This window comes from Hyla sarda, chromosome 9 (assembly GCF_029499605.1).
Source record: "Hyla sarda isolate aHylSar1 chromosome 9, aHylSar1.hap1, whole genome shotgun sequence".
In the NCBI taxonomy this organism is placed as follows: Eukaryota; Metazoa; Chordata; class Amphibia; order Anura; family Hylidae; genus Hyla; species Hyla sarda.
Genome location: NC_079197.1, coordinates 169,280,898 through 169,305,183, shown reverse-complemented (window position 1 = coordinate 169,305,183; position 24,286 = coordinate 169,280,898). Strand labels below are relative to the sequence as shown.

Below are 24,286 nucleotides of genomic sequence, written 5' to 3'. Positions count from 1 at the left end.
AAGGCTATCCTTCATATAAGATAGGGATAAGCATAAGGCTATCCTTCATATAAGATAGGGATAAGCATAGGGCTATCCTTCATATAAGATAGGGATAGGTATAAGGCTATCCTTCATATAAGAGGGATCGGCATAAGGCTATCCTTCATATAAGATAGGGATATGCATAAGGCTATCCTTCATATAAGATAGGGCCAGGGACTATTGATAGGATTCAGAATATTGGGCAGACTAGATGGGTCAAATGGTTCTTTTCTGCCGACACGTTCTATGTTTCTTTGTTTCTATGTTTCTATTTTAGGAACTGTCCAATAGCAAATCTCCATAGCAAACCTATCCTGCTCTGGACAGTTCCTAAAATTGACAGAGGTGTCAGCAGAGAGCACTGTGGTCAGACAGAAAGGAGATTCAAAAAGAAAAGAACTTCCTGTGGAGCATACAGCAGCTGATAAGTACTGGAAGGATTAATATTTTTAAACAGAAGTCATTTACAAATCTGTTTAACTTTCTGGCACCAGTTGATTTAAAAAATAAAATGTTTTCCAGGGAAGTACCCCTTTAAATATGGATGTTGGATGAATTTTTTAAAACTGTGTTTTTATTGGAATTTTATGTTATATTTTGCAATTTTTTATCGAACATGGAAGTTTAGATCTAAATCTAAACTAGATCTAATAATCGGGGAACCCCCAACGAACAAGAACAAATGTAGCCCCACAACTTTCCAGATTTTTAAAAATACATTTACAAAAAGTTACAACAGTAGGCACAAAACATGGATGGAGGGAATATGAGAAAGCACAAGAAGCCAGTTTTATGGGAAGACCAAACAAGTAAGAGGAAGAAGGTGAAAAGAAGTGGGGGTAGTGCACAATTCCAAAGTCACACGATGGTGGACATATCTACTCCCCAGACACACTGATCAATCCCTATTCTGGTTACGTGTGGCATTACCCCATAAAGATATAGTTGGGCAAAGAAAAAGTTAGGCCAGTAGGCAGCCAGTAGAGTTCTTACATAACCCAGAGTAAAGTTCTTACAACCCCCCCCCCCCCCTTGCTTCCTATAAGCTAGCTTGCCCAGTACCTGTGTCAGCCACCAGTGAGTAGGACTTGGATGAGCGGCCCCTCAGCATCCCATGGAGATCAAGTCTGTAGCTAGTTCCTGGGACTAGATCTCTGATTTCAACCTGCCTGACTCCTCTTTCCACCTCAATTTGACGAGGAGTTGCTCCGGCAGCAGGTGGCCATGGACTATATATGATGACTACGTTATCCCATATGAACCCAAGACCTTCTAATGATATTACAAGGCTAGTGGGATTTCGTTGTTGTATGCTGGGCCTTCCTAGAGCACCAGGACTTGGAACCTTTAGAACAATAGGACTTTGTATGGTGCCTGTCTCTTCTCCAGATCCTAGGATATTTTTGATCACTAGAGACTTGTCTTCTGTCCTGGAGGTCTCTTCCGTGACTTGTGTTGTCTCTTGTGTTGGAATCTGACTGTTTGGCATAATCCCCTCTACCGGCACTTTGTGGACAGTTCCATCCCTCTCTACCTCATGGACTTTAGGTGGTTTATAGGGGTACTTTTTTTTAGGGCTACTTGGTTGTGTTCTAGGAGGTACACGATCATCACCTGTCTTTTCTTGGAATGGTTTGCTGTGAGAAGGTAAATACTCCTTTGCAATTTGATCTGTTACAAATCCTGGATCACTTTCATGAACTAGCGGAGGTCGATTAGTGCCACGTTCTTGTTTGTCATCTCCATGACCACTAAGTATATCGCCAGTATTCACCGCACCACTCCCCGTTTTGGATTCAGAAGGGGTTTTCTGTTTGGGTTCTTTACTGTTGCTTTCCAAAATAGTTCTCCTTGAAATTTCATATTCTGATGAAATTGTCCCAACTTCTACTTGAATGTCTGATCTGTCTTTCAGTGTTTGCTTTCCTGTTCTATCTTCTACTTTTTGCTTTGGTGTAGTCACCTTTTTTGGGGGAGGTACTTTCTTTTTTGGCACTGTACTTTTATCGGTTGTTGGTATGGAAGTTTTTGATGAGTCCCCCTCATCTCCACTTTTTATGTTGTCTTTTGAGTCAGGGGCCCTACCAATGTTATTTAGGTTTTCATCTACCTCTCTTGTGACAGCCCTATATTTATCCACTGTTACTATCATTGGAACATTTATTTCTCCAGCAGCTTCAACCCTTCCAAGAGTCTCTATATTGGGAACAATGGATACTGTCCTAGTTGAATCTGACCTTCTCTCCAAACTGTCCTGCTCCTGTGATTCACCCCTTGTTTGGACACCATATCTGTTATCAGTTTTGGTGCCTTGTAATCGAGATGCCCCTACAGGTTCTGGTTCTATGGTGGCTCCAGGTGTCTTTTGAGGAAGACGATCATACACCATGCCTGTAAAACTATGAGGTTTCCATTTTACCAAGTACATAAAAATTGCCTTGGCCACAGATTCAACAGTCTGGTTGCCCCGGAGAGGGTAAGATGTGGCTCGAAGGTAGCTTTCTAATCGCTGAATAAATGTCCCATTATACATAGACAACTTTTCCGGCAGGTTCTCAATTACAGCCTTTATTTGTGGGCTCCATATTTTAGTTTGGTTCTTGGGTTTTGATGATGGTAGCGGTTGGCGTACATGTCCTTTCACACTGGTTGTGTCATTATGCATTTCATTGTTCTCCTCTCTACCTTCATTTTTTTTTCTGGAAACATTAACAATGGTATTAACCCTGACATGTGTTGTGAAACGCTTTCTGGGGTTTGTTGGGTCTGTGAGATCGTCCATGTCTTCATCTCCTTTAACACCTAAGGGAACGGGTTCTAAATAACTTTCTGTTGATGTTTCTGGGGTGACCTCACTTTTTAAATTATCTGTAATATCCTCATGTCCAGAATATGCCACTTTATGGGGAATATCATCTTTTTGTGATGCACTCTCTGAATGACCTGTAGATGGCTTTGCTACGACTTGGCTTTTAAAGGAATCAAACTCCAAAAGCTTTTTGGCAACAGTGGATGTATTGGGCAATCGTCCACCGCGTGTAATATGCCCTTTAGGTTGGCGCCTAGTGGTTGTGTGTAATTCTTCTGATAATTCTGGCTCGCCCTCATACATGTGGATAGGATTTTTTCTTTTTGATGGTTCAAATTGTGTGATGTTCCTTTTCCTTGTGATTGTCCACGTCCTCATCGTATCTGGTAAATTGTCCCTACTGTCCAATGGCTTTACCTTAATTAAGTCCTCCTCTCCCTTCATTCTAGTGATGACCTCTTCATCTTGTCTATTTGTTGGCATTTTTGAGGGATACTCTGAGTCCTCATGTTCATGGTAGGTATCTACTGAGCTTCCTTTGCTCCAACGTGTTTCATATATAGTCGTGATAATAGTTGTGATATTTTTGGTGCGTAATACATTAATGTCTTTTTGTTTATCTGTAATTGTTTCTATAATTTCCTCTTCCTGTTCCCTTGAATGTGGGAGCCCCTTTCTAGGCAACGTAGGGGGATATTTATCTTCCAGTTTTGAAGTCTCTAAATTCACCGAAGTATCATGTGTGTGAGAGCTCTCGACTGGTCCATGCACTACGTGTTTCTCCACCACAGTCAGACGTTTCCGTTCTTCTCCAGCTAATAAAGCACCAAATTAAGAAGATGAGAGTTATAGTGAATAATAAGTGAATTTAAGAGATAAGACAATACTGAAAGCTCAAAGTCATGTTGGCCCATTCCTAAAAAAAAAAAATGACAATACAATTTCGGAGGAAACTGAAATATATTAGTCTTACTCTTGATGAATCTGCTGTAATAAAAATACACTTGGATTTAGCAAATCGGCAGCTTAATTGATCTTCTAAAAACCCTTAGATTATATCACAATACCTAAACAGTTCCACATAATTTTTACAGAAACATAAAGAAGCGAATATGGGCACCGTATAGTATAGTAAACAATAACCAGGAAGGTATTAGGTACTTATAAAAAAAAATTACAATATTACAGGTATTACAATAAAAAAATATTTTACATGGAAGGGTCGTTGCACTTAGTGTATTCTGGTCACAATCTCACCCAAGCAGTTCTATGCACCACATTTTTTGCTCAATGACTCAATACAACCGAGCGAACCAGTATGGTGAATGTGTCTGCTTAGGCTCCTTTCACACTAGGAGTATTCATCCCTTTATTAAAGGGGTACTCCGTCCCTAGACATCTTATCCCCTATCCAAAGGATAGGGGATGAGATGTCAGATCACTGGGGTCCCGCCGCTGGGGACCCCCACAATATAGCACCCCGCCCCCTCAATGCAAGTCTATGGGAGGGACGTGAAGGCTGTCACGCCCCCTCCCATAGACTTGCATTGACTTGCATTGACATCATGATCTTCTGTCCCCGTGGTCGGGAGGAATTAGCCTGAGATCCTCCAGTGCTTCCGGAAACAGTTACAGGTGGGTGCTGCTTGCTATATTGCGGGGGTCCCCAGCGGCGGGACCCCGGCGATCTGACATCTTATCCCCTATCCTTTGGATAGGGGATACGATGTCTAGGGGGCAGAGTACCCCTTTAAACATCCATTTTCTGTGTAAAAATGGATGTATAATAAGGGATGAAATAGACATGACCCGTTATAACATCCCTCATGTACGGCCGTTTTAACACCTCTGCCTACAGACTCCCACAGCCAGGACTACTACTACTCCCATCATGGAACAGACATGTTTCCATTATGGGAGAAGTAGTTCCCCGGCTGCGGGAGTCTGCCAGGTGGCTGGGGAGGCTACATTAGTGTTTGTACTACAACCCCCATCATGTAACAGACTCTGTTCCATGATGGGGGTTGTAGTACAGGGGCTGAGGGATTGATTGCACCAGTTCTCACTTCTGAGACCCAATGCGATTAGAAGTTATTAAACAGGGGAGCGGGCGGCATGCTCCCCTCCCCTGCGATGCATCGTGTGTATCCACTTTTATTTTTAAATTCCCCTTTGGGAGCCCTGAATGGCTGGTACTAAGAAGCCATTCAGGGATCCTGGCGGGTTTTCAAATAGAAGGTGCTGCGGTGGGGAAAGATATATAGAATCGCTGGGGGGGGGGGAGTATATGTCTGGCCCCCACAATGCTTCTATATATCTTGCCCCCCCCCCCCCCCCCCCGCAGCGCATTTATATATGTTCCCCCCGCAGCGCATATATGTATTCCCCCTGCAGCGCTATCATAAGCCCCCGGCAGCGCTATGAATATAAAGTATTCTTCAGCATCGCAGCTGGCTGTCGCGATGCACTGCTGAAAGAATACTTGGTCATTCATAGCTCTGCAGCGGCATCTGTATATAGATGCACTGCAGGGGTCAGAAATATATCCATATGTCTGGCCCCCACAGTACTTCTATAATCATATGCCTTCGCAGCGCTTTCAATGAAAAGTATTCTTTCAGCAGCACATCGCGCCGGCCAGGTGCGCTGCTGTAGAATACTTTTCATTCATAGTGCTGCTGGGGGCTTATGAAAGCGCTGCAGGGGGAATATATATGTGCTGGGGGGGGGGGAACATATATAAATGCGCTGTGGGGGGAACATATATAAATGCGCTGTGGGGGGAACATATATAAATGTGCTGCGGGGGGGAACATATATAAATGCGCTGTGGGGGGGTACATATATAAATGCGCTGCGGGGGGTACATATATAAATGCACTGCGGGGGGCAAGATATATAGAAGCGCTGTGGGGGCCAGACATATACCCCCCCCCCCAGCGATTCTATATATCTTTCCCCACCGCAGTGCTTCTATTTGAAAACCCCGCTGGGAGCCCTGAATGGCTCCACAGTACCCGACATTCAGGGCTCCCGGTGGGGAATTTAAAAATGAAAGTAAAATACATCGTACATCGCAGGGGAGCGGAGCATGCCGCCTGCTCTCCTGTTTGATAACTAAGAAGTGAGACCCGGTGCGATCAATCCCTCAGCCCCTGTACTACAACCCCCATAATGGAACAGATTCTTTTCTATGATGGTAGTAGTACAAACACTAATCTTGCCACCCCAGCCACCGGCAGACTCCCGCAGCTGGGGAATTACTACTCCCATCATGGAAACAAGCCTGATGGGAGTAGTAGTAGTCCCTCATCACTGCAGGAGTCTGCTGATGTCACCTCTTCTGAGCATGCTCAGAAGTAATAGCGGATATTATAAACCAGGTGCAAACAGATGACATAAAGGCTCACCCGTTTGCCATAGACTTCAAGGTTAAAAATAACGGCCGTTAATTTACCCGTTTCTTGTGACGGAAGAAAAATTTGTGCATGTGCCATTTTTTCTTCCGTCACAACTAACATCCGTTATTCATGACGGGCTATAACGGGTCATAACGGATAATCAAAAAATCCCATAGACTTGAATGGGATTTTGTAACGGATGTTTAACAACCGTTTTTAAAGCTTTTCTAACGGATGTTTACAACAGATCTTTTAACGGATCAATTTTATAGTGTGAAAGGGGCCTTAGGTTTGATTTCCACCAGAATCCACTGCAATTGAAGACCATTCCCATTGAGCTACCCAGTAGTGACTTGCATTTGATTCTGACCTTTCCATGCACCATTAAAGGGATTTGGTGAGTACAGTATATTCCTGGTTATTTGAGTGTTTTACATTTTGTCACTACTATATGACACAGATATCTGCCTTTCTATGTTTCTGTATATCATGAGGATCATCCAACCTTCAGCACTTTGTTTCCTAGACCTACCCCCAACTCACCATCAATAACTTTGCATGCTCTAAATGGACCTTTCACATTTCCTTAAAGGGGCTTTTCAGGGAAACTTATTGATGACATCCCCACAGTTGACCAGCAGAACAGCATGTACACAATGGATGGAGTTGAGTCTTCTGGCTTTATACAATGTTTACATTCAGGTGGTGCAGCTATGCAGAACAGTTGATTGATGGGTGTGCTGCATGTTGGCACCCGGCTCACAGCTCCCCAGGATAGGCCATCAATGGGTCTTCCCTGGAAAACCCCTTTCATGGGTAAATTTTTTCTGGTTTAATCGAGAGCATACATATCATACAAACAGATCATATGGCTCAATAGGTCCCTTGGAGAAAGGGGCACCAGTTGGTTCAATCCCCTTTGCTATTGGGTGGCAAGAACAGGTTCATGACTGTGCTTTATGAAGGAACTGAATTGTGAGCACCATTAATTAAAGGAGGTATACAGGGAATAAAATGTATCCCCTAGCTCCGACCATTGGGACCCCCCACTCTGATCTCCTTAACCGGGCGTGTCACCTACCTATGAGCCCTCCGAAGCACTCCAAGGTAAAAGATAGGCCCCACTCAAGAGATCGGGGGGATACAGGAGGCCTAACTCAGTACAGGTTGACCCTGACATGCCAGCTTATACTCAACATTTCTTTTCCATCTTTTTTAACAGAAAGAAGTACCAGAATGGTGGGAACCACTGTGCGATGAAACTGCAAAATATCCATTCAGGTGCTTCTTTATGTCTAGTGATCACATTCAGTATAAAATTTCATCTATCTCATTGCCAGTATACATAGTCAAAGTATTATACGTAGTGGTTGGAACCGCCCGGCCTGTAAATGAATACCTGCAAAGAGAAGTCAATTAGAAGATTAGTCTCTCTTAAATGTCCATTAGGAACTTGCCCCTGGAATCAGAAAGATGGGTTATATGGGGTTAATATAGTCAGACATGATTCTCAGGTCTCAGTCACGCTCTTGACTTGTAGTTATGTCACACACCCATTGGTTGCAGCCATACGTTCCACTCTACCTCTCACCCGTCCCCTCTACCCTCCTTGTTTCACCTGTAGTTCCGGTGGTCTCGGTATCTTGGCTCTGCTCCTGTCCTTTCTCAGCCCTCAGAAGGACTCTGTATTCCGTGCCCTCATCCAGGCCGGTTAATTTGATCCTATCTCCCTTTCCAGCGACCCTCAGTTTCCTTTCCTTCCCATTTTGGAGAATGAGGGTCACAATGTATCGATCAGGAAGAGACTGAGGCTTGTCCCATCTTAGGAGTAAAGCAGAAGAGGTGACTTCGACCACGCGGAATCCACGTGGCGTCTCAATCTCTAAAAGAAAGGACACGACAAAGGCATCATTAAACAAGGCAATCATAAGGAAGCACGCTTCTTCTTTTTTACCCATATCATACACACTGACTGTCTCTAGTCATACCGAGCCATTTGTTTTATTCCAGCAGAGCTGCATCTAGGTGTTTCACTACTCTTAGGCTGGGTTCACACTACGTTTTCTCCCATACGGGAGCGCATACGACATGAGGGAGCTAAAAGCTCGCGCTCCCGTATGTCACCGTATGCGCTCCCGTATGTCATTCATTTCAATGAGCCGACCGGAGTGAAACGTTCGGTCCGGTCGGCTCATTTTTGCGCCGTATGCGCTTTTACAACCGGACCTCAAACCGTGGTTGACCACAGTTTTAGGTCCGGTTGTAAAAGCGCATACGGCGCAAAAATGAGCCGACCGAACGTTTCACTCCGGTCGGCTCATTGAAATGAATGACATACGGGAGCGCATACGGTGACATACGGGAGCGCAAGCTTTTAGCTCCCCCCTGCCGTATGCGCTCCCGTATGGGAGAAAACGTAGTGTGAACCCAGCCTTACTTGGTCATGTGATCACCGGTCTGACTCTCCAAATCTTCCAGTGCCTAATTTGGCCTGATACTTTATAACACTTGGACACTGTGTTGCTTTTCAAAAAAATCTTTTTTTATCATTCATATCTAATAAAAGTTAGGTTGTAGCGCACATCCCTAGCACTTACTTATTGTTTTTTGTATAAAGTGCCTAATAATTACAACAAGATGCCAGACTCTTACCTCTTGTGGACTACAGGATGACAATATCACCAAGCAGATCCCCTCGTGCTAGCTCCTAGACCCCTCCCCACCAAGATCTGTACACTCCTGATATCTCTATAGGATGAGTATATATAGTAGTTATACACATCCCCTCCAGGTCTATCTGTATACTGCTGCTATCTCTATGGGTTCAGGATGAATAGTAGTTAAACACCTCCCCTCAGCTCTATCTATATACTACTGCTGCTATCTCTATGGGATCTGGATACCTCCCCTGAAGTTGTTTTTACACATTGGCCCTGATTTACCAAGAGTGGAGTGGAGTTTTCTTTGTGGGTTTTAATTCCCTTAAATTTTTCCCCCACAGTATTTACTAATGTTTCCCTACATTTTGCACTTTCCCTACATTTTGCACTTTTCCCTACACTTTGCTTTTTTTTTATAACACATGCTCTGATCTGTCTGGTTTTTCTCAGCTCAAATCAACTACATTTTCTGTGGAAACCTTAGTAAATATGTTGGGTTTTGGTGAAAAAGTTGGGGACACGCCCTTTTTCAGCCACCACACCCACTTTCCCGGTGGCCACTCCCCTTTTTCAGGTTTTCTCAGTAAAATGGAGAGTTAATCAGGCGCACAACCCGTCAAAACATGTCGGGTTTACAATAAGCCACTGACAGACAGCTCTGGTGTGGTTAAAATCCATATGTCCAACTCTACCATACATCATCTATCGGGGAGAGTCGGGAGCCAGTGCTACCAAGATCCTCAAGCTCTGACAACCTTTGACTAATGTGTATGGAAGCCTTACTGCTGATTCGAATAACATACATAAGAATACTCCAGTTTTGTCACTTTAGAATTGGTTTTATTAAATAAATAAGAAGTCACATTGGCGCCCATGTGTATTTCTGCAAACACAGCTTCAGGTGGCCAAAATGTAAGTCTTTATCCAAATATTTTCTTCTGTTTTGCTTCATTCATATATTTTTCCAAAAGCCTGGGCGGCCAATCCAAGCTATTTTGGATGGATCCAATATTTCCACCAATAAAGATTTAACTGTGGAACACATTGCATTCTACCAATTAGCCTGACAACGAGAAATACAGGTCCTGGCATATGTCAGGTTGACACATTGTACGAAGCTTATGGTTGGGCCTGCGTTTGCTCCGTTGACTTCTTTGTACCCCATCAGTCTTTTAGGCATTATACTGACTCATGTCTATACTGTACTCACTTGTTTTGGCTGTTACAGATGTTTCGGGCCCCAGTGTTGAGCCTTTCCGAGGTTGGATGTTTACGACATATTCTTCTCCTGGTGCAAGGCCGGTCTGACGATATGTGGTCAAGGAACCATCGATGTTATTGGATATGGCACCATTTTCCTTCTGTATTGAATCATGTTGAGGATAAAATACATGTGAAAATAGCCGTCAAAAAATGTAACCATTAAAAATGTTGTCCAGTTCATAATGAACCCGTGTCCGACTGGGGTAACTCTCCAACCATACAGGATAAGTGCACTTTGACCGGCATTTATCATTGTAGGTGTAAGTGAAGCATTTATCATTGTAGGTGTAAGTGAAGCATTTATCATTGTAGGTGTAGGTGAAGCATTTATCATTGTAGGTGTAAGTGAAGTATTTATCATTGTAGGTGTAAGTGAAGCATTTATCCTTGTAGGTGTAAGTGAAGCATTTATCCTTGTAGGTGTAAGTGAAGCATTTATCATTGTAGGTGTAAGTGAAGCATTTATCATTGTAGGTGTAAGTGAAGCATTTATCATTGTAGGTGTAAGTGAAGCATTTATCATTGTAGGTGTAAGTGAAGCATTTATCCTTGTAGGTGTAAGTGAAGCATTTATCATTGTAGGGTAGGTGTAAGTGAAGCATTTATCATTGTAGGTGTAAGTGAAGCATTTATCATTGTAGGTGTAAGTGAAGCATTTATCCTTGTAGGTGTAAGTGAAGCATTTATCATTGTAGGTGTAAGTGAAGCATTTATCATTGTAGGTGTAAGTGAAGCATTTTTCTACACCTTTTTTTGTGTGCTGGTGATGTGTACGAGCACCAAATTTTTTAAATGGTCACAGAGCATTTGATTAATTTTGTGCAGGTCACATTTTCTGAAATTTCACTCTTCACACACACCATAAAGCTAAGCTAAGTCTGGGCTGGTGTAGCTTTAGGGACTTTTCAGTGACTTTGCACCTTTTTTTGTGCCTTTTCACAAAAAGGCGCCGTTCATAAAACCCTTCCATATCATGTGTATTGACAAAAATCAGTGGATTGCCACTCAAAATCAGCAGAAATGTGTAAACCAAAAGGCGCAAAAAAGGCGCAAATAAACCCTGTTTGTGCCTTTTTTGCACCTTTTCTAGACACAAGAAACAGTCTAAGGCTGCATTCACACCTCGTTTTTACATTACGGGTGCCGGATCCGGCTGGGGTACGGGAGAGCCTGGTTTGACTCCGGTCGGCTCATTTTTGACCCGTATCCGGTTTTGTGACCGGACCTTAAACCGTACTATACCATGGTTTTAGGTCCGGTCAGGAAACCGCATACGGGTCAAAAATGAGCCGACCGGAGTCACCGTTTGACTCCGGTCGGCTCATTAAAATAAATGGAGTTCAGCGTTGGTCCGGCTGGGGTACGGGAGCGCCCAGTGTGGCCCTCCCCCAGCCAGATCCGGCACCCATAATGTAAAAACGAAGTGTGAATGCAGCCTAAAGACAATGATAAATGTCAACCTTTATGTTTGGAAATGTAAGGGGTTCTTTCTCAATCCTTACTAGTTAGAAGGGTCCCTTGACAATAAACTGATGACAAAGGGGGAGATTTATCAAAACCTGTCCAGAGGAAAAGTTGCTGAGTTGCCCATAGCAACCAATCAGATTGCTTCTTCATTTCTGAAAAGGCCTCTTTAAAATGAAAGAAGCGATCTGATTGGTTGCTATGGGAAACTCAGTGACTTTTCCTCTGGACAGGTTTTGATAAACCTCCCCCTAAGTGTTCGTTTTTCCTGCAGTGCCACCACAGGAGAAATTAGTTATTACATTGGGTAACCTGAGTAGAGGAAGAGCAGTGCAGTTGCCCATAGCAACCAATCAGATTGTTTCTTTCATTTTTCACAGGCCTCTTTAAAAATGAAAGAAGCGCTCTGATTGGTTGCTATGGGCAACTGCACAGGTTTTGATAAATCTCCCCCATTGTGTTCATACAAATCAATAGGCTGCCCAAGTCACCCAGGACAAAGCAAGAGACACTGTTTAAGGGTGCGTTCCCATCTGGCGTATACGGAGTGTATTTCACGCTGCGCATTCCTTGATCCCTATACATATGGGGCTTTCCCACAGCAGCCCTACGCGTGTAGTCAGTTTTGGAGGCGGAGCCGCGCGTCACAGTCACGCCATAAATCACGTTTTGCAACATCTGGAGGACCACAGTTTGAGACCACTGTGTTAGAACCTGAGCCGACTGAAGGATCTTCTGGCCAAGTGGTGGGTCAGGTTAAACCCGGAACCAAAGCACAACTACCTGATACACGGGTGCACGCTGCTGTGGCAAATACAAAGTACACAGAAAAGAAGGTTGCAGCAGCTTGTTCAAAAAATTAAAGGGGTACTCCGGTGGATAACTTTTTTTTTTTTTATCAACTGGTGCCAGAAAGTTAAACAGATTTGTAAATTACTTCTATTCTATTCTAAAAATCTTAATCCTTCCAGTACTTATTAGCTGCTGAATACTACAGAGGAAATTCTTTTCTTTTTGGAACACAGAGCTCTCTGCTGACATCACGAGCACAGTGCTCTCTGCTGACATTTCTGTCCATTTTAGGAACTGTCCAGAGCAGCATATGTTTTCTATGGGGAGTTTCTCCTACTTTAAACAGTTCTTAAATGAACAAAGGTGTCAGCAGAGAGCACTGTGGTCATGATGTCAGAAGAGAGCTCTGTGTTCCAAAAAGAAAAGAATTTCCTTGTAGTATTCAGCAGCTAATAAGTACTGGAAGGATTAAGATTTTTGTAATAGAAGTAATTTACAAATCTGTTTAACTTTCTGGCACCAGTTGATTAAAAAAAAAAAAAAAATTGGTTTCCTTTAAGGCTTTAAGCATTTTATGATCAAAACATGGTATGATCCACCACACGGAGGCGGCCTGATTTCGGACGGTACCCTAATGCACTCACTCTACTCACTCAGTCAAAGGCTATATGCCCAGCAGAGGTGAGTAGAGTGAGCGTTTTAGGGTCCCATCCAAAGTGAGGCCGCCTCTGCGTGGGGGACACGTTATGATCATAAAATCGGCTAAGAGCCTCCATTTTTTGACCAAGAGTGCTGCTGCAACCTTCTATTTTGTATGAACAAAATAAAAAATAAAAAAATAATAAAAATAAAAAATAATTATATATACAGTATATCTATACACATCCCGGAAAATTCCTAAATTGTTCAAAGAAACATTAGGTATCTCCACCAGGGCCTTCATTTGACTAATATTGAAGGAACCTTAGACTTCCTCACTCCTCACCCATCCTCCATCTTTTATACCTCTGTGTACATTTGAGAGGCTAAAGTGAGGAAGAGATTTATAATCCATGAGCCCCCATTGATGTTAAACTTTGGGAGGGGGGATTATACCTTTATATGAAATATATTGTGTGATGTCCCAGTACAGGATATGCTCCTACAGTCCTGTCAGGTTGAGTCCCTGTACATCCTCAGAGCTCTCCTGCAGTGATGAGAGGCCTGATCGCCACCAAACTGTGGTCCAATGCTTATTGTCTTACCTTGGCTTTGAGAATGATGTCATATGAGTCAGGGGTGGATTGAGGCTGGTCCCACTCCAAGGTGACAGCTGACTCTTCTTGTGAGATCACACGTAGGCCGGTGACTTCATACACTTCTGTTGCTTCTACAAAACATCGAAAGCATCATAACATTTTGGGGGACTAATGTTCATTACATTCATGGTCAACCTCAGGAATGTGCAATCTGCTAAAGGGGGCGCTATAGATGGTCTGGTGCCTAAGGCGTGTTTGGAGCTATTAGCCGTAGAGATACATTATTTGAGATTTTTAGAATTTATATTTTATGATTTCATTTTCAATACATTTTTGGTGGTCAATGTTTTTTGGTCAATGTATGGCATTGTTATTGTTACACCAGATCTTATAGTTTGGCATTGTATGGTGTGGTTATATGTATACCCGGGGCCGGCTCTGCCTATAGGCAAAATAGTGCATTCTTGATGGGGGCACCGCTCTGCCCGCAGCAATAAAGTTAACCAGCATTTGAAGCACCCGCCCATTCAGCAAACCCCCCCGCCCCCCACAGTAGTAAGGGAATTACACGAGGTGGGGGTTTGTTACAATGTGTCACCCCAGTAGTAAGGAGATTACATGAGGAGGGTGTTTGCTACAGTGTGTCACCCCAGTAGTAAGGAGATTACAGGGAGAGGGGGTTTGTTAGTGTGTCACCCCAGAATTAAGGTGGAGTGTGCCAAAGAGAGGAGCCAATGGGTGAGGTCAAGGGGCAGCAAAATGTGCTTTTGCCTAGGGTGGCAAAAATCCTTGCACCAGGACTGTGTATACTGTATGGCAGGATTCCTTGTGTTGGGGAAGGGGCAAAAATGTAAGATACTGCACAGGGTCCCATCTAAAGTAAGGCTTGACCTGATATGGGTAGATATGGGGACGTTTACTCTATATATTTCCTAATAATTATCCCAAAGACCTAGGTATTAATCTTGTTTGAGACAATTGCTAAAATAAATGTAAAATATGTAAAAAAACAAAAAACTAAAAAATAGTGTCCTATATGACATCCAGTCCATCTAGTACAGACACAAAAATTCTTTTATTTTTTTCCCATCTTTGTACTTACCCAAGGAGCAATCGGGACCACTGAAACCCTTCTTACATACGCAGACACCATTTGTACATTTTCCTCGTCCATTGCAGTTTCCCGGACAGTTCTTGGCTCCACAGACCGGCCCGATGTAACCAGCATTACAAACACATTTCCCATTCACGCACTGTCCATTATTGTTACAGTTTCTAGGACAGGCTTTAGAGCCACAATCTGGTCCCGTGTATCCAGGACTGCAGACACAGACACCATCTTCACAGCGTCCATGGGCACGGCAGTTGTCTGGACAAGTTCTAGATCCACAGTTCCAACCTGAAAATCCCGGATTGCAGACACATTTGCCATCATCACATCTTCCTTGGTTATGACAGTTCTCTGGACATGTTCTAGAGCTGCAGTCTGGACCAGTGTACCCAGAATCACACGTGCACACTCCATCGTCACACTGGCCTTGGTTTGAGCATTCATTCAGACAGGTTTTAAGTCCACAGTCTATATCAGTGTATCCAGGATCACACTGGCATATCCCATCATCACAATAGCCCCGTTTGTGGCAGTCATTGGGACACGCTCTTGACTCACAGTAAGGTCCACTATATCCCTGGTAACAGACGCACTTTCCATCATCACATGTACCACGGTCATTGCAGTCATCTGGACATGTTCTAGCTCCGCAGTCTGTGCCGGTATAACCGGAATCACAAATACACTGACCATCTTCACACCGACCTTGGTTATTACAGTCTTTGGGACAAGTTCTAGAACCGCAATCTAGACCAGTATATCCCAAGTCACAGACACATTTTCCATCTTCACACTTACCCCGCCTGTGACAGTCATTGGGACAGGTTCTAGATTGACAATCTTGACCTGTGTATCCAGGTTCACAAATACAAACTCCATCATCACACCGGCCCTGATTGTGGCAGTCATTTGGACATGTCCTAGTACCGCAGTCTTCACCTGTAAATCCATAATCGCAAATGCATGCTCCATCTTCACAGTGGCCCCGATCATAGCAATTATTGGGACACGTTTTAGTGCCACAGTCTAGACCCGTATATCCAGACTCACAGAAGCACACTCCACCTTCACAACGACCTCTGTCGTGACAGTTCTTGGGACAAGTTCTGATGCTGCAGTCCACTCCTGTGTATCCCGGGGAGCAGATACACGTTCCCCTCACACACCGACCATGTCTAGTGCATTCAGCTGGACATGCTTTGATCCCACAAACTGGCCCAGCGAATCCAGGATTGCAGATGCACTTGCCATTATTACACTGTCCATTTCCACTACAGTTCTTTGGACAAGCTTTAGACCCACAATCTGGTCCGGAAAATCCAGAATTACAGATACATACTCCATCTTCACACCGGCCTCGATTGTTACATTTGTTGGGGCAGGATCGGAATTTGCAGTCCACTCCTGTGTACCCAGAATAACAGATACATTGACCATCATTACATTGGCCCTGGTTGTTACAGTCATTGGGACAAGTCCTGATATCACAATCAGGTCCAGTGAACCCTGGATTACAAATGCATTCTCCATCTTCACATCGGCCACGTTTCTCGCACTCTTCAGAGCAAACCCTGATTCCACAATCTAGACCAACAAATCCAGGCTCACATATACACTTCCCGGCAATGCATTGACCCTGCTCATTACAGTCCTCAGGACAGGCTTTATATGAACAATCCTCTCCATAAAACCCACTGTCACAAACACAAACCCCGTCTTCACATCGGCCATTGCCTTTGCAGTCATTAAGACAAGTTCTGATACCACAGTCTGGACCTGTAAATCCAGTATCACAAACACAGACTCCATCTTCACAGTCGCCGCGGCCTTGGCAATTGTTGGGGCAGCCTTTTACGCTGCAGTCTTCCCCAGAGAAGCCGGAAGGGCAGACACAGACTCCATCTTCACATCTTCCTCTATTTAGACAGTTCCTGCGGCAGGTCCTCGTCGCACAGTCTGGGCCAGAAAATCCCGAATGACAGACACAAACCCCTTCTTCACACTTCCCTTGATTCATACAGTTTCTGGGGCAGGTTCTAGAGCTGCAGTCTTCCCCGGTGAATCCAGAATCACAAATACAGACTCCATCTTCACACTGTCCATGACTGTTACAGTTGTTGGAGCAAGCTTTAAAACCACATGACACACCAGAGAATCCCTTAAAGCAGATGCACCGGCCCTTGACACATCGACCTTGGTCATTACAGTCCTCTGGGCATGTTTTCAGTTGGCATTTGTCACCCATATAGCCATCTTTGCACTGGCATTGACCGTCCACACAGGTACCACGTGCGTCACCCCCACAACCTCCAGGGCAATCGTCAATTGGCTGGACACAGTCAGGAGGCTTCAAACTTGGGTCATCTGGGGGAGACAAAAAATAGGACTTGAATTAAAAAGTTATAAAGATGACTAGAAAGAAAATAATTTAAGAAATAGATTTAAAGATGGGCCAGACTATCTGAGGTCAACCTCTCTGCATGGATCAGATGATGACCTACCAAGATTAGGGCTACCAAGATTAGGGCCTGATGTGTGACCGCCCCGCACAAGAGGTGGCACAGCAATGAACATGACTGAAATAGTACTTTACGACTTTACTAAGATGAGGCACTTCCATCTTAGTGATTACAAGAAGAGAAAACACAAGTCCTGTATGCTTGGCGTTTTTTTCCCTCAAAGGAATAAACTAGTTAAAACAATAGCAGCTTGTATTTATTTGCGGCACCGTGCGGAACAGTCTCTACACAGTCTCTTTAGTCTTTGTTCTCTTCGTCTACCTCTAAATGTCTCAGCCCAATACTAAGCCATAAAACCAAACTAGGAGCAATAAGGTGAAGATTAGGACGAGATAACGGCGCCTTCCATCAATCAGAGCACTGATTTTCTTGAATTGATGGAAGGCGCCGTTATCGCGTCCTAATCTTCACCTTATTGCTCCTATTCACCCACCGGACCGGCAAGTCACGGTAAAGGACGCAGAGGCAGCCACATCTGGAATTACCGACTCACAGCGAGTCTACACGCACACTGAGGCTCTGAGCACAACATATGACGGTGAGGTGCAATAACCCAGCACTCGAAATATCTGCAAATTGACAGTATGACACTAGGAGTGTGCCTTTCTTTTTTCTTGTATTCCACAAATAAAACCAAACTAGCCCTGCACAGTTCTTACTTTAGGCCTAAATGCTGCCTAGTCTCTCTGCTGTCTAAACACCACTTACTTGGGTGCCATCTGGTGTCACCAACAGTACTCGATGTCACACTTGTCCGTTTCCTGTACCAAGAGCTCTCTGGCGCCCATCTTTACCATTGCTGTGAGCCCATGAACCCCTGTCACACAGCGGGCTCCCATTGCTTGCCCCTGCTAACTACAGCCTAAAGAAACATGGTTTCCAGGGGAAAATTTCCCTTCCACTTTACCACAGCAAATACAGTAACATACGGTATACAGTGGTCCCTCAACATATGATATTAATTGGTTCCAGGAGAACCATCATATGTTGAAACCATCATATGTCGAGTACATATGTCTATGTAAAAATGGTAATTGGTTCTGGGATGACCATTGTATGTGGAGTGTATGGGGAGTGTTTAACAAACCAGGGTGCCTCCAGCTGTTGCACAACTACAACTCCCAGCATGCATGTAGAGCCATTGACTGTCTGGGCATGCTGGGAGTTATAGTTTTGCAACAGCTGGAGGCACACTGATAGGGAAACATTGATGTATGGGGTGTATTGTGTGTATATGTATGTGATGTGTGACATCGCATACAGTACTGTACAGTTCTTTAAATACCTTCAGGGGGGACAGAATGTCCTCCATTACCATCCTGCCGACTACAGCTCTATAGGAAAGGAAGGGGAGGGCAGCCAGCAGCTCATTGGATTCCTGCAGCAAGATGCTACAGGCTATTGGCTATGGCTGCACTGGGGGGGTGGGGCTTACACGGAGCTCACAGTGGAAGCCTGCGTGAGTTAGCAGGACAGCATGTGAGTAACAGGAGGCAGAACGGGGCACACGGGGACATTAAACAACTATCTGTCAGTTGGTGAAGTTGTCAGCGCTGTCAGATAGCTATTTGTACGATGGCCCCGACACACAGCAGCATCATATGTCGAGGCTGCCTTCAACATACGATGGGCTCTGAGAGGCCATCATATGTTGAAATGATCATATGTCGAGGCCATCATAAGTTGAGGGGTCATTGTATATATATATATATATATATATATATATATATAAACTAGCTTTTGCAGGTGGCTTCGCTCACGTTAAATTTGGGGTAACATAGATCTACTTTTTACGATGCTATAGTAATGAGGCCGCTTTGGTTAAAGTCTACGGGCATCCAGACAACCCGAATTCTAACAAACATTACATCTGCTGTTCCATGGAATTGAAGATCGACATCCTTTGAGGACTTCTACCGAGTCTGCGCGCAAGGCCTTTGGATTGCTGAAAGAGGACAAAAATGACGAAATGCCTCTAGAGGAGCCTGCATTGTACGATTCTCCTTTCTAGCTGCAAGAACTTTGAACCCCCGTTTCACCCCTTCAGGGGTGGAATTTTAGAAAACGTTAAAACACGTTTTTCTTTATCTCTAATTGTTAGCCTAAAAACAAAGTTTCATGCTTCTAGCTTCAGAAATGACGGGCTTCCATACAAATTTTCAACCTCTTTTTCACCCCTTATAAGGGCTGAATTTTGAAAAAATCCTTTCTTATTCCTCATTTACATCTTAAAAACAACACCTGTGCAAAAATTCTGCTTTCTAGGTCCAAGGGTTTAGGCTGGGCGCTGATGAGTCTGTGAGTCAGGCCTTCTCTCTATATATATATTAATATATATATATATATATATACACACACAGTGGTCCCTCAAGTTACAATATTAATTGGTTCCAGGACGACCATTGTATGTTGAAACCATTGTATGTTGAGACCATAACTCTATGGAAACCTGGTAATTGGTTCTGAAGCCACCAAAATGTCATCCAAAAATAGGAAAAAGTGAGGATTAAAGATAAATAAGTAATAACTAATATAGATAAAGCAAATCCTTACATATAAAAGTAATAAAGATCTGCTGGGAGCTGTAATCACTGTCTATGTCAGTGTTTCCCAACCAGGGTGCCTCCAGCTGTTGCAAAACTACAACTCCCAGCATGCCCGGACAGCCAAAGGCTGTCCGGGCATGCTGGGAGTTGTAGTTTTGCAACAGCTGGGGGCACCCTGCTTGGGAAACACTGGTCTATGTAGAGGACAGGAGCTTCTTCAGGGTCCTGTACAGAACACGCAATGTCCTAGAAAAGTAACATGGAGCCGCCCTCACCTGGTGTCCTAAGGAGCAGCTAACCCTGGTACAGGTAAAGTGTACAGAACATGTAGTACCTCCCTGTACTGTAGGGGGCGCTACCAGACACCAGTCAGTGCATGCACTTCAGTAATACAGGTAAAGAGTACAGAACATGTAATACCTCCCTGTACTGTAGGGGGCGCTACCAGACATCAGTCAGTGCATACACTTCAGTAATACAGGTAAAGAGTACAGAACATGTAATACCTCCCTGTACTGTAGGGGGCGCTACCAGACACCAGTCAGTGCATACACTTCAGTAATACAGGTAAAGAGTACAGAACATGTAATACCTCCCTGTACTGTAGGGGGCACTACCAGACACCAGTCAGTGCATACACTTCAGTAATACAGGTAAAGAGTACAGAACATGTAATACCTCCCTGTACTGTAGGGGGCGCTACCAGACACCAGTCAGTGCATACACTTCAGTAATACAGGTGTTTTACCAGTAAATTGCCCATTCTGATTGGTCGGTTCTTCCAGCCATTGACATGTTTCACAGATCTAAACTGTCTGTACATTGTATGTAGAGTCTGGTTTCAACTTACAATGGTCCAGAAAAGACCATTGTATGTTGAATCTATTGTATGTTGAGGCCATTGTAGGTTGAGGGATCACTGTATATATATATATATATATATATATATATATATATAATTTTCCCCTGTACACTGTCATTCACAATATTTTCCTTACTGATCCGGGATTTATCTATCTATCTATAGAGATCGGCACTGTCATTTATGTGCACGATGTTTGTAATAAACATATATACTGTTAATCACAGCTAGATCACCAATGTTAATGTTATATAATGCTTTTTACACTTTGTTTACAATTATGTTGTGCATATGATGTCACTAATTATCTAAATTTGTATGATGTCACTAATTGGGGGAGTGTGTATTTAAAGGGGTATTCCAGGGGAAAAAACTTTTTTAGTTTTTTCAACTGGCACCAGAAAGTGAAACAGATTTGTAAATTACTTCTATTAAAAAATCTTAATCCTTCCAATAATTATCAGCTGCTGAATTTGAGTTGTTCTTTTCTGTCTAGCAACAGTGCTCTCTGCTGACATCTCTGCTTGTCTCGGGAACTGCACAGAGTAGAAGAGGTTTGCTGACAGTTCCCGAGACAGGTGTCATCAGAGAGCGCTTAGACAGAAAAGAACAACTCAACTTCAGCAGCTCAACTTTCTGGAGCCAGTTGATATGTAAAAAAAAAAAAAAAAGTTTTTTCCTGGATAACCCCTTTAAACCTTTCTTGTATCACTTGTATTCACTTGAAAATGGCGGTGAGAGATCGCCGAAACGTTGTCAACCTCATCATGGAATAAAAACACAGTTCTTTTTTTACACTAATTTGGTGTGCTGCCTACACCTATTACCTATCCAGAAGAACCGGAGCACCGAGGTTCTAGTGTGCTTGCACCCACCTTCTTTTGTCTGGATGTGCTGCTTTATATGGACTGTTTATATATATATATATATATATATATATATATATATATATATATATACAGTACAGACCAAAAGTTTGGACACCTTCTCATTCAAAGAGTTTTCTTTATTTTCATGACTATGAAATTGTAGATTCACACTGAAGGCATCGGGGGAAATTTATCAAATCCTGTCCAGAGGAAAAGTTGCTGAGTTGCCCATAGCAACCAATCAGATCGCTTCTTTCATTTTGCAGAGGCCTTGTTAAAAATGAAAGCAGTGATCTGATTGGTTGCTATGGGCAACTCAGCAACTTTTCCTCTGGACGGGTTTTGATAAATCTCCCCCATCAAAACTATGAATTAACACATGTGGAATTATATACATAACAAAAAAGTGTGAAACAACTGAAAATCTGTCATATTCTAGGTGGAAAGTGTCCCCAAGTGCAGTCACAAAAACAATCAAGAGCTACAAAGAAACTGTCTGACATGCGGACCGCCCCAGGAAAGGACGACCAAGAGTCACCTCTGCTGCGGAGGATAAGTTCGTCCGAGTCACCAGCAATCTCAGAAATCGCAGGTTAACAGCCGCTCAGATTAGAGACCAGGTCAGTGCCGCACAGAGTTCTAGCAGCAAACACATCTCTAGAACAACTGTTAAAGGGGTAGTCCAGTGGTGAAAAACGTATCCCCTATCCTAAGGATAGGGGATAAGTTTGAGATCGCGAGGGGTCCGACCACTGGGGCCCCCTGCGATCTCTCTGTACAGGGGCCAGGCTCTCCGGCCAGATAGCGGTTGTCGACCCCTGCACGAAGCGGAGGCCGACACGCCCCCTCAATACACCTCTATGGCAGAGCCGGAGATTGCCGAAGGCAGCACTCCGGCTCTGCAATAGAGTTGTATTGAGGGGGCGTGTCGGCCGCCGCTTCGTGCGGAGGTCGACACGCCCCCTTCCCGCGGGCTGCTGGGGCCCCGTACAGGAGATCGCAGGGGGCCCCAGCGCTCGGACCCCCCGCGATCTGCAACTTATCTCCTATCCTTAGGATAGGGGATAAGTTGTTCACCACTGAGTCACCACTGGACTACTCCTTTAAGAGGAGACTGTGTGAGGCCTTCATGGTAGAATATCTGCTAGGAAACCACTGCTAAGGACAGGCAACAAGCAGAAGAGACTTGTTTGGGCTAAAGAACACAAGGAATGGACATTAGACCAGTGGAAATCTGTGCTTTGGTCTGATGAGTCCAAATGTGAGATCTTTGGTTCCAACCACCGTGTCTTTGTGTGAGGCAGAAAAGGTGAACGGATGGACTCTACATGCCTGGTTCCCACCGTGAAGCATGGAGGAGGAGGTGTGCTGGTGTGGAGGAGGAGGTGTGATGGTGTGGGGGAGGAGGTGTGATGGTATGGGGGGGGGGCTTTACTGGTGACACTGTTGGGGATTTATTCAATATTGAAGGCATACTGACCCAACATGGCTACCACAGCATCTTGCAGCGGCTGCTATTCCATCCGGTTTGCGTTTAGTTGCACCATCATTTATTTTTCCCCAGGACAATGACCCCAAACACCTCCAGGCTGTGTAAGGACTATGTGACCAAGAAGGAGAGTGATGGGGTGCTGCGCCAGATGACCTGGCCTCCACAGTCACCGGACCTCAACCCAATCCAGATGGTTTGGGGGGAGCCGGACCGCAGAGTGAAGGCACAAAGGGCCAACAAGTGCTAAGCATCATGGGAACTCCTTCAAGACTGTTAGAAGACCATTTCAGGTGACTACCTCTTGAAGCTCATCAAGAGAATGCCAAGAGTGTGCAAAGCAATAATCAAAGCAAAAGGAAGAACCTACAATATGACAGATTCTCACACTTTTTTGTTATGTATATAGTTCCACATGTGTTAATTCATAGTTTTGATGCCTTCAGTGCGAATCTACAATATTCATAGTCATGAAAATAAAGAAAACTCTGAATGAGAAGGTGTCCAAGCTTTTGGTCTGTACTGTATATGTATATATATATATATATATATATATATATATATATATATATTTACTGCACTAAAACTACAATACACAACATACTCAGGTCTTCAACTCTTTCTAAAAATAAAGGGCCATAAACATGGCAATTCACCGGACTATAAAGAACATGTTCCAGATTTACTATGACAAATGCACCAGAATTCTGGACACTTTTATGCCGAGTCCGACAAAATGGCCTCAATGCGTTAAAAATGTGCCAATAGTTTGGTGCATGATCCTGGTTTGATGTAAGCTAACTACAGTGGTCTCCAACCTGCGGACCTCCAGATGTTGCAAAACTACAACTCCCAGCATGCCCGGACAGCCAACGGCTGTCCGGGCATGCTGGGAGTTGTAGTTTTGCAACATCTGGAGGTCCGCAGGTTGAAGACCACTGGTCTAGACAGTCTTCGATACGCTAGACTTCCCAAGCAGCCTGGCTTCGCTGTCTCCCTCTATTTATACTGTATCAGGAGGTGGCTTCTTTTTTTACATTTTTTTTTATTTTATTTTTTGATCATAATAGGAACAAATTATGAGAAAGGTTCCAGATTGAGATAGTTAAAATCACGAATGCAATGACTTCCAAAGACGTCTAAATCACTTTGAGAACTGTTCTTAATAGGTCGTAATATCAATAGAACGGAAAATGTACTAACTCATCAAAAAGGGATAAACATCCAGCTCTATATCCA

The 24,286-nt window shown here is 43.8% G+C and overlaps 1 protein-coding gene across 4 annotated transcripts in view; it reads right to left on the bottom strand.

The window, feature by feature from the left end:
• Positions 1-24,286, bottom strand: part of TNXB (tenascin XB) — a 108,995-nt gene that overhangs the window by 52,526 nt on the left and 32,183 nt on the right. For 2 of the 4 annotated variants that reach the window (XM_056538665.1, XM_056538666.1), the window contains exons 3-7: positions 14,754-17,126; positions 13,658-13,782; positions 10,105-10,255; positions 7,853-8,116; positions 1,087-3,648 (exon numbers count right to left, since the gene is read on the bottom strand). In XM_056538665.1, the coding sequence (XP_056394640.1) occupies positions 1,087-3,648; positions 7,853-8,116; positions 10,105-10,255; positions 13,658-13,782; positions 14,754-17,126 (5,475 nt within the window). The remainder of the gene's footprint in view (positions 1-1,086; positions 3,649-7,852; positions 8,117-10,104; positions 10,256-13,657; positions 13,783-14,753; positions 17,127-24,286) is intronic. The other 2 variants (XM_056538669.1, XM_056538667.1) reach the window with 2 other exon arrangements.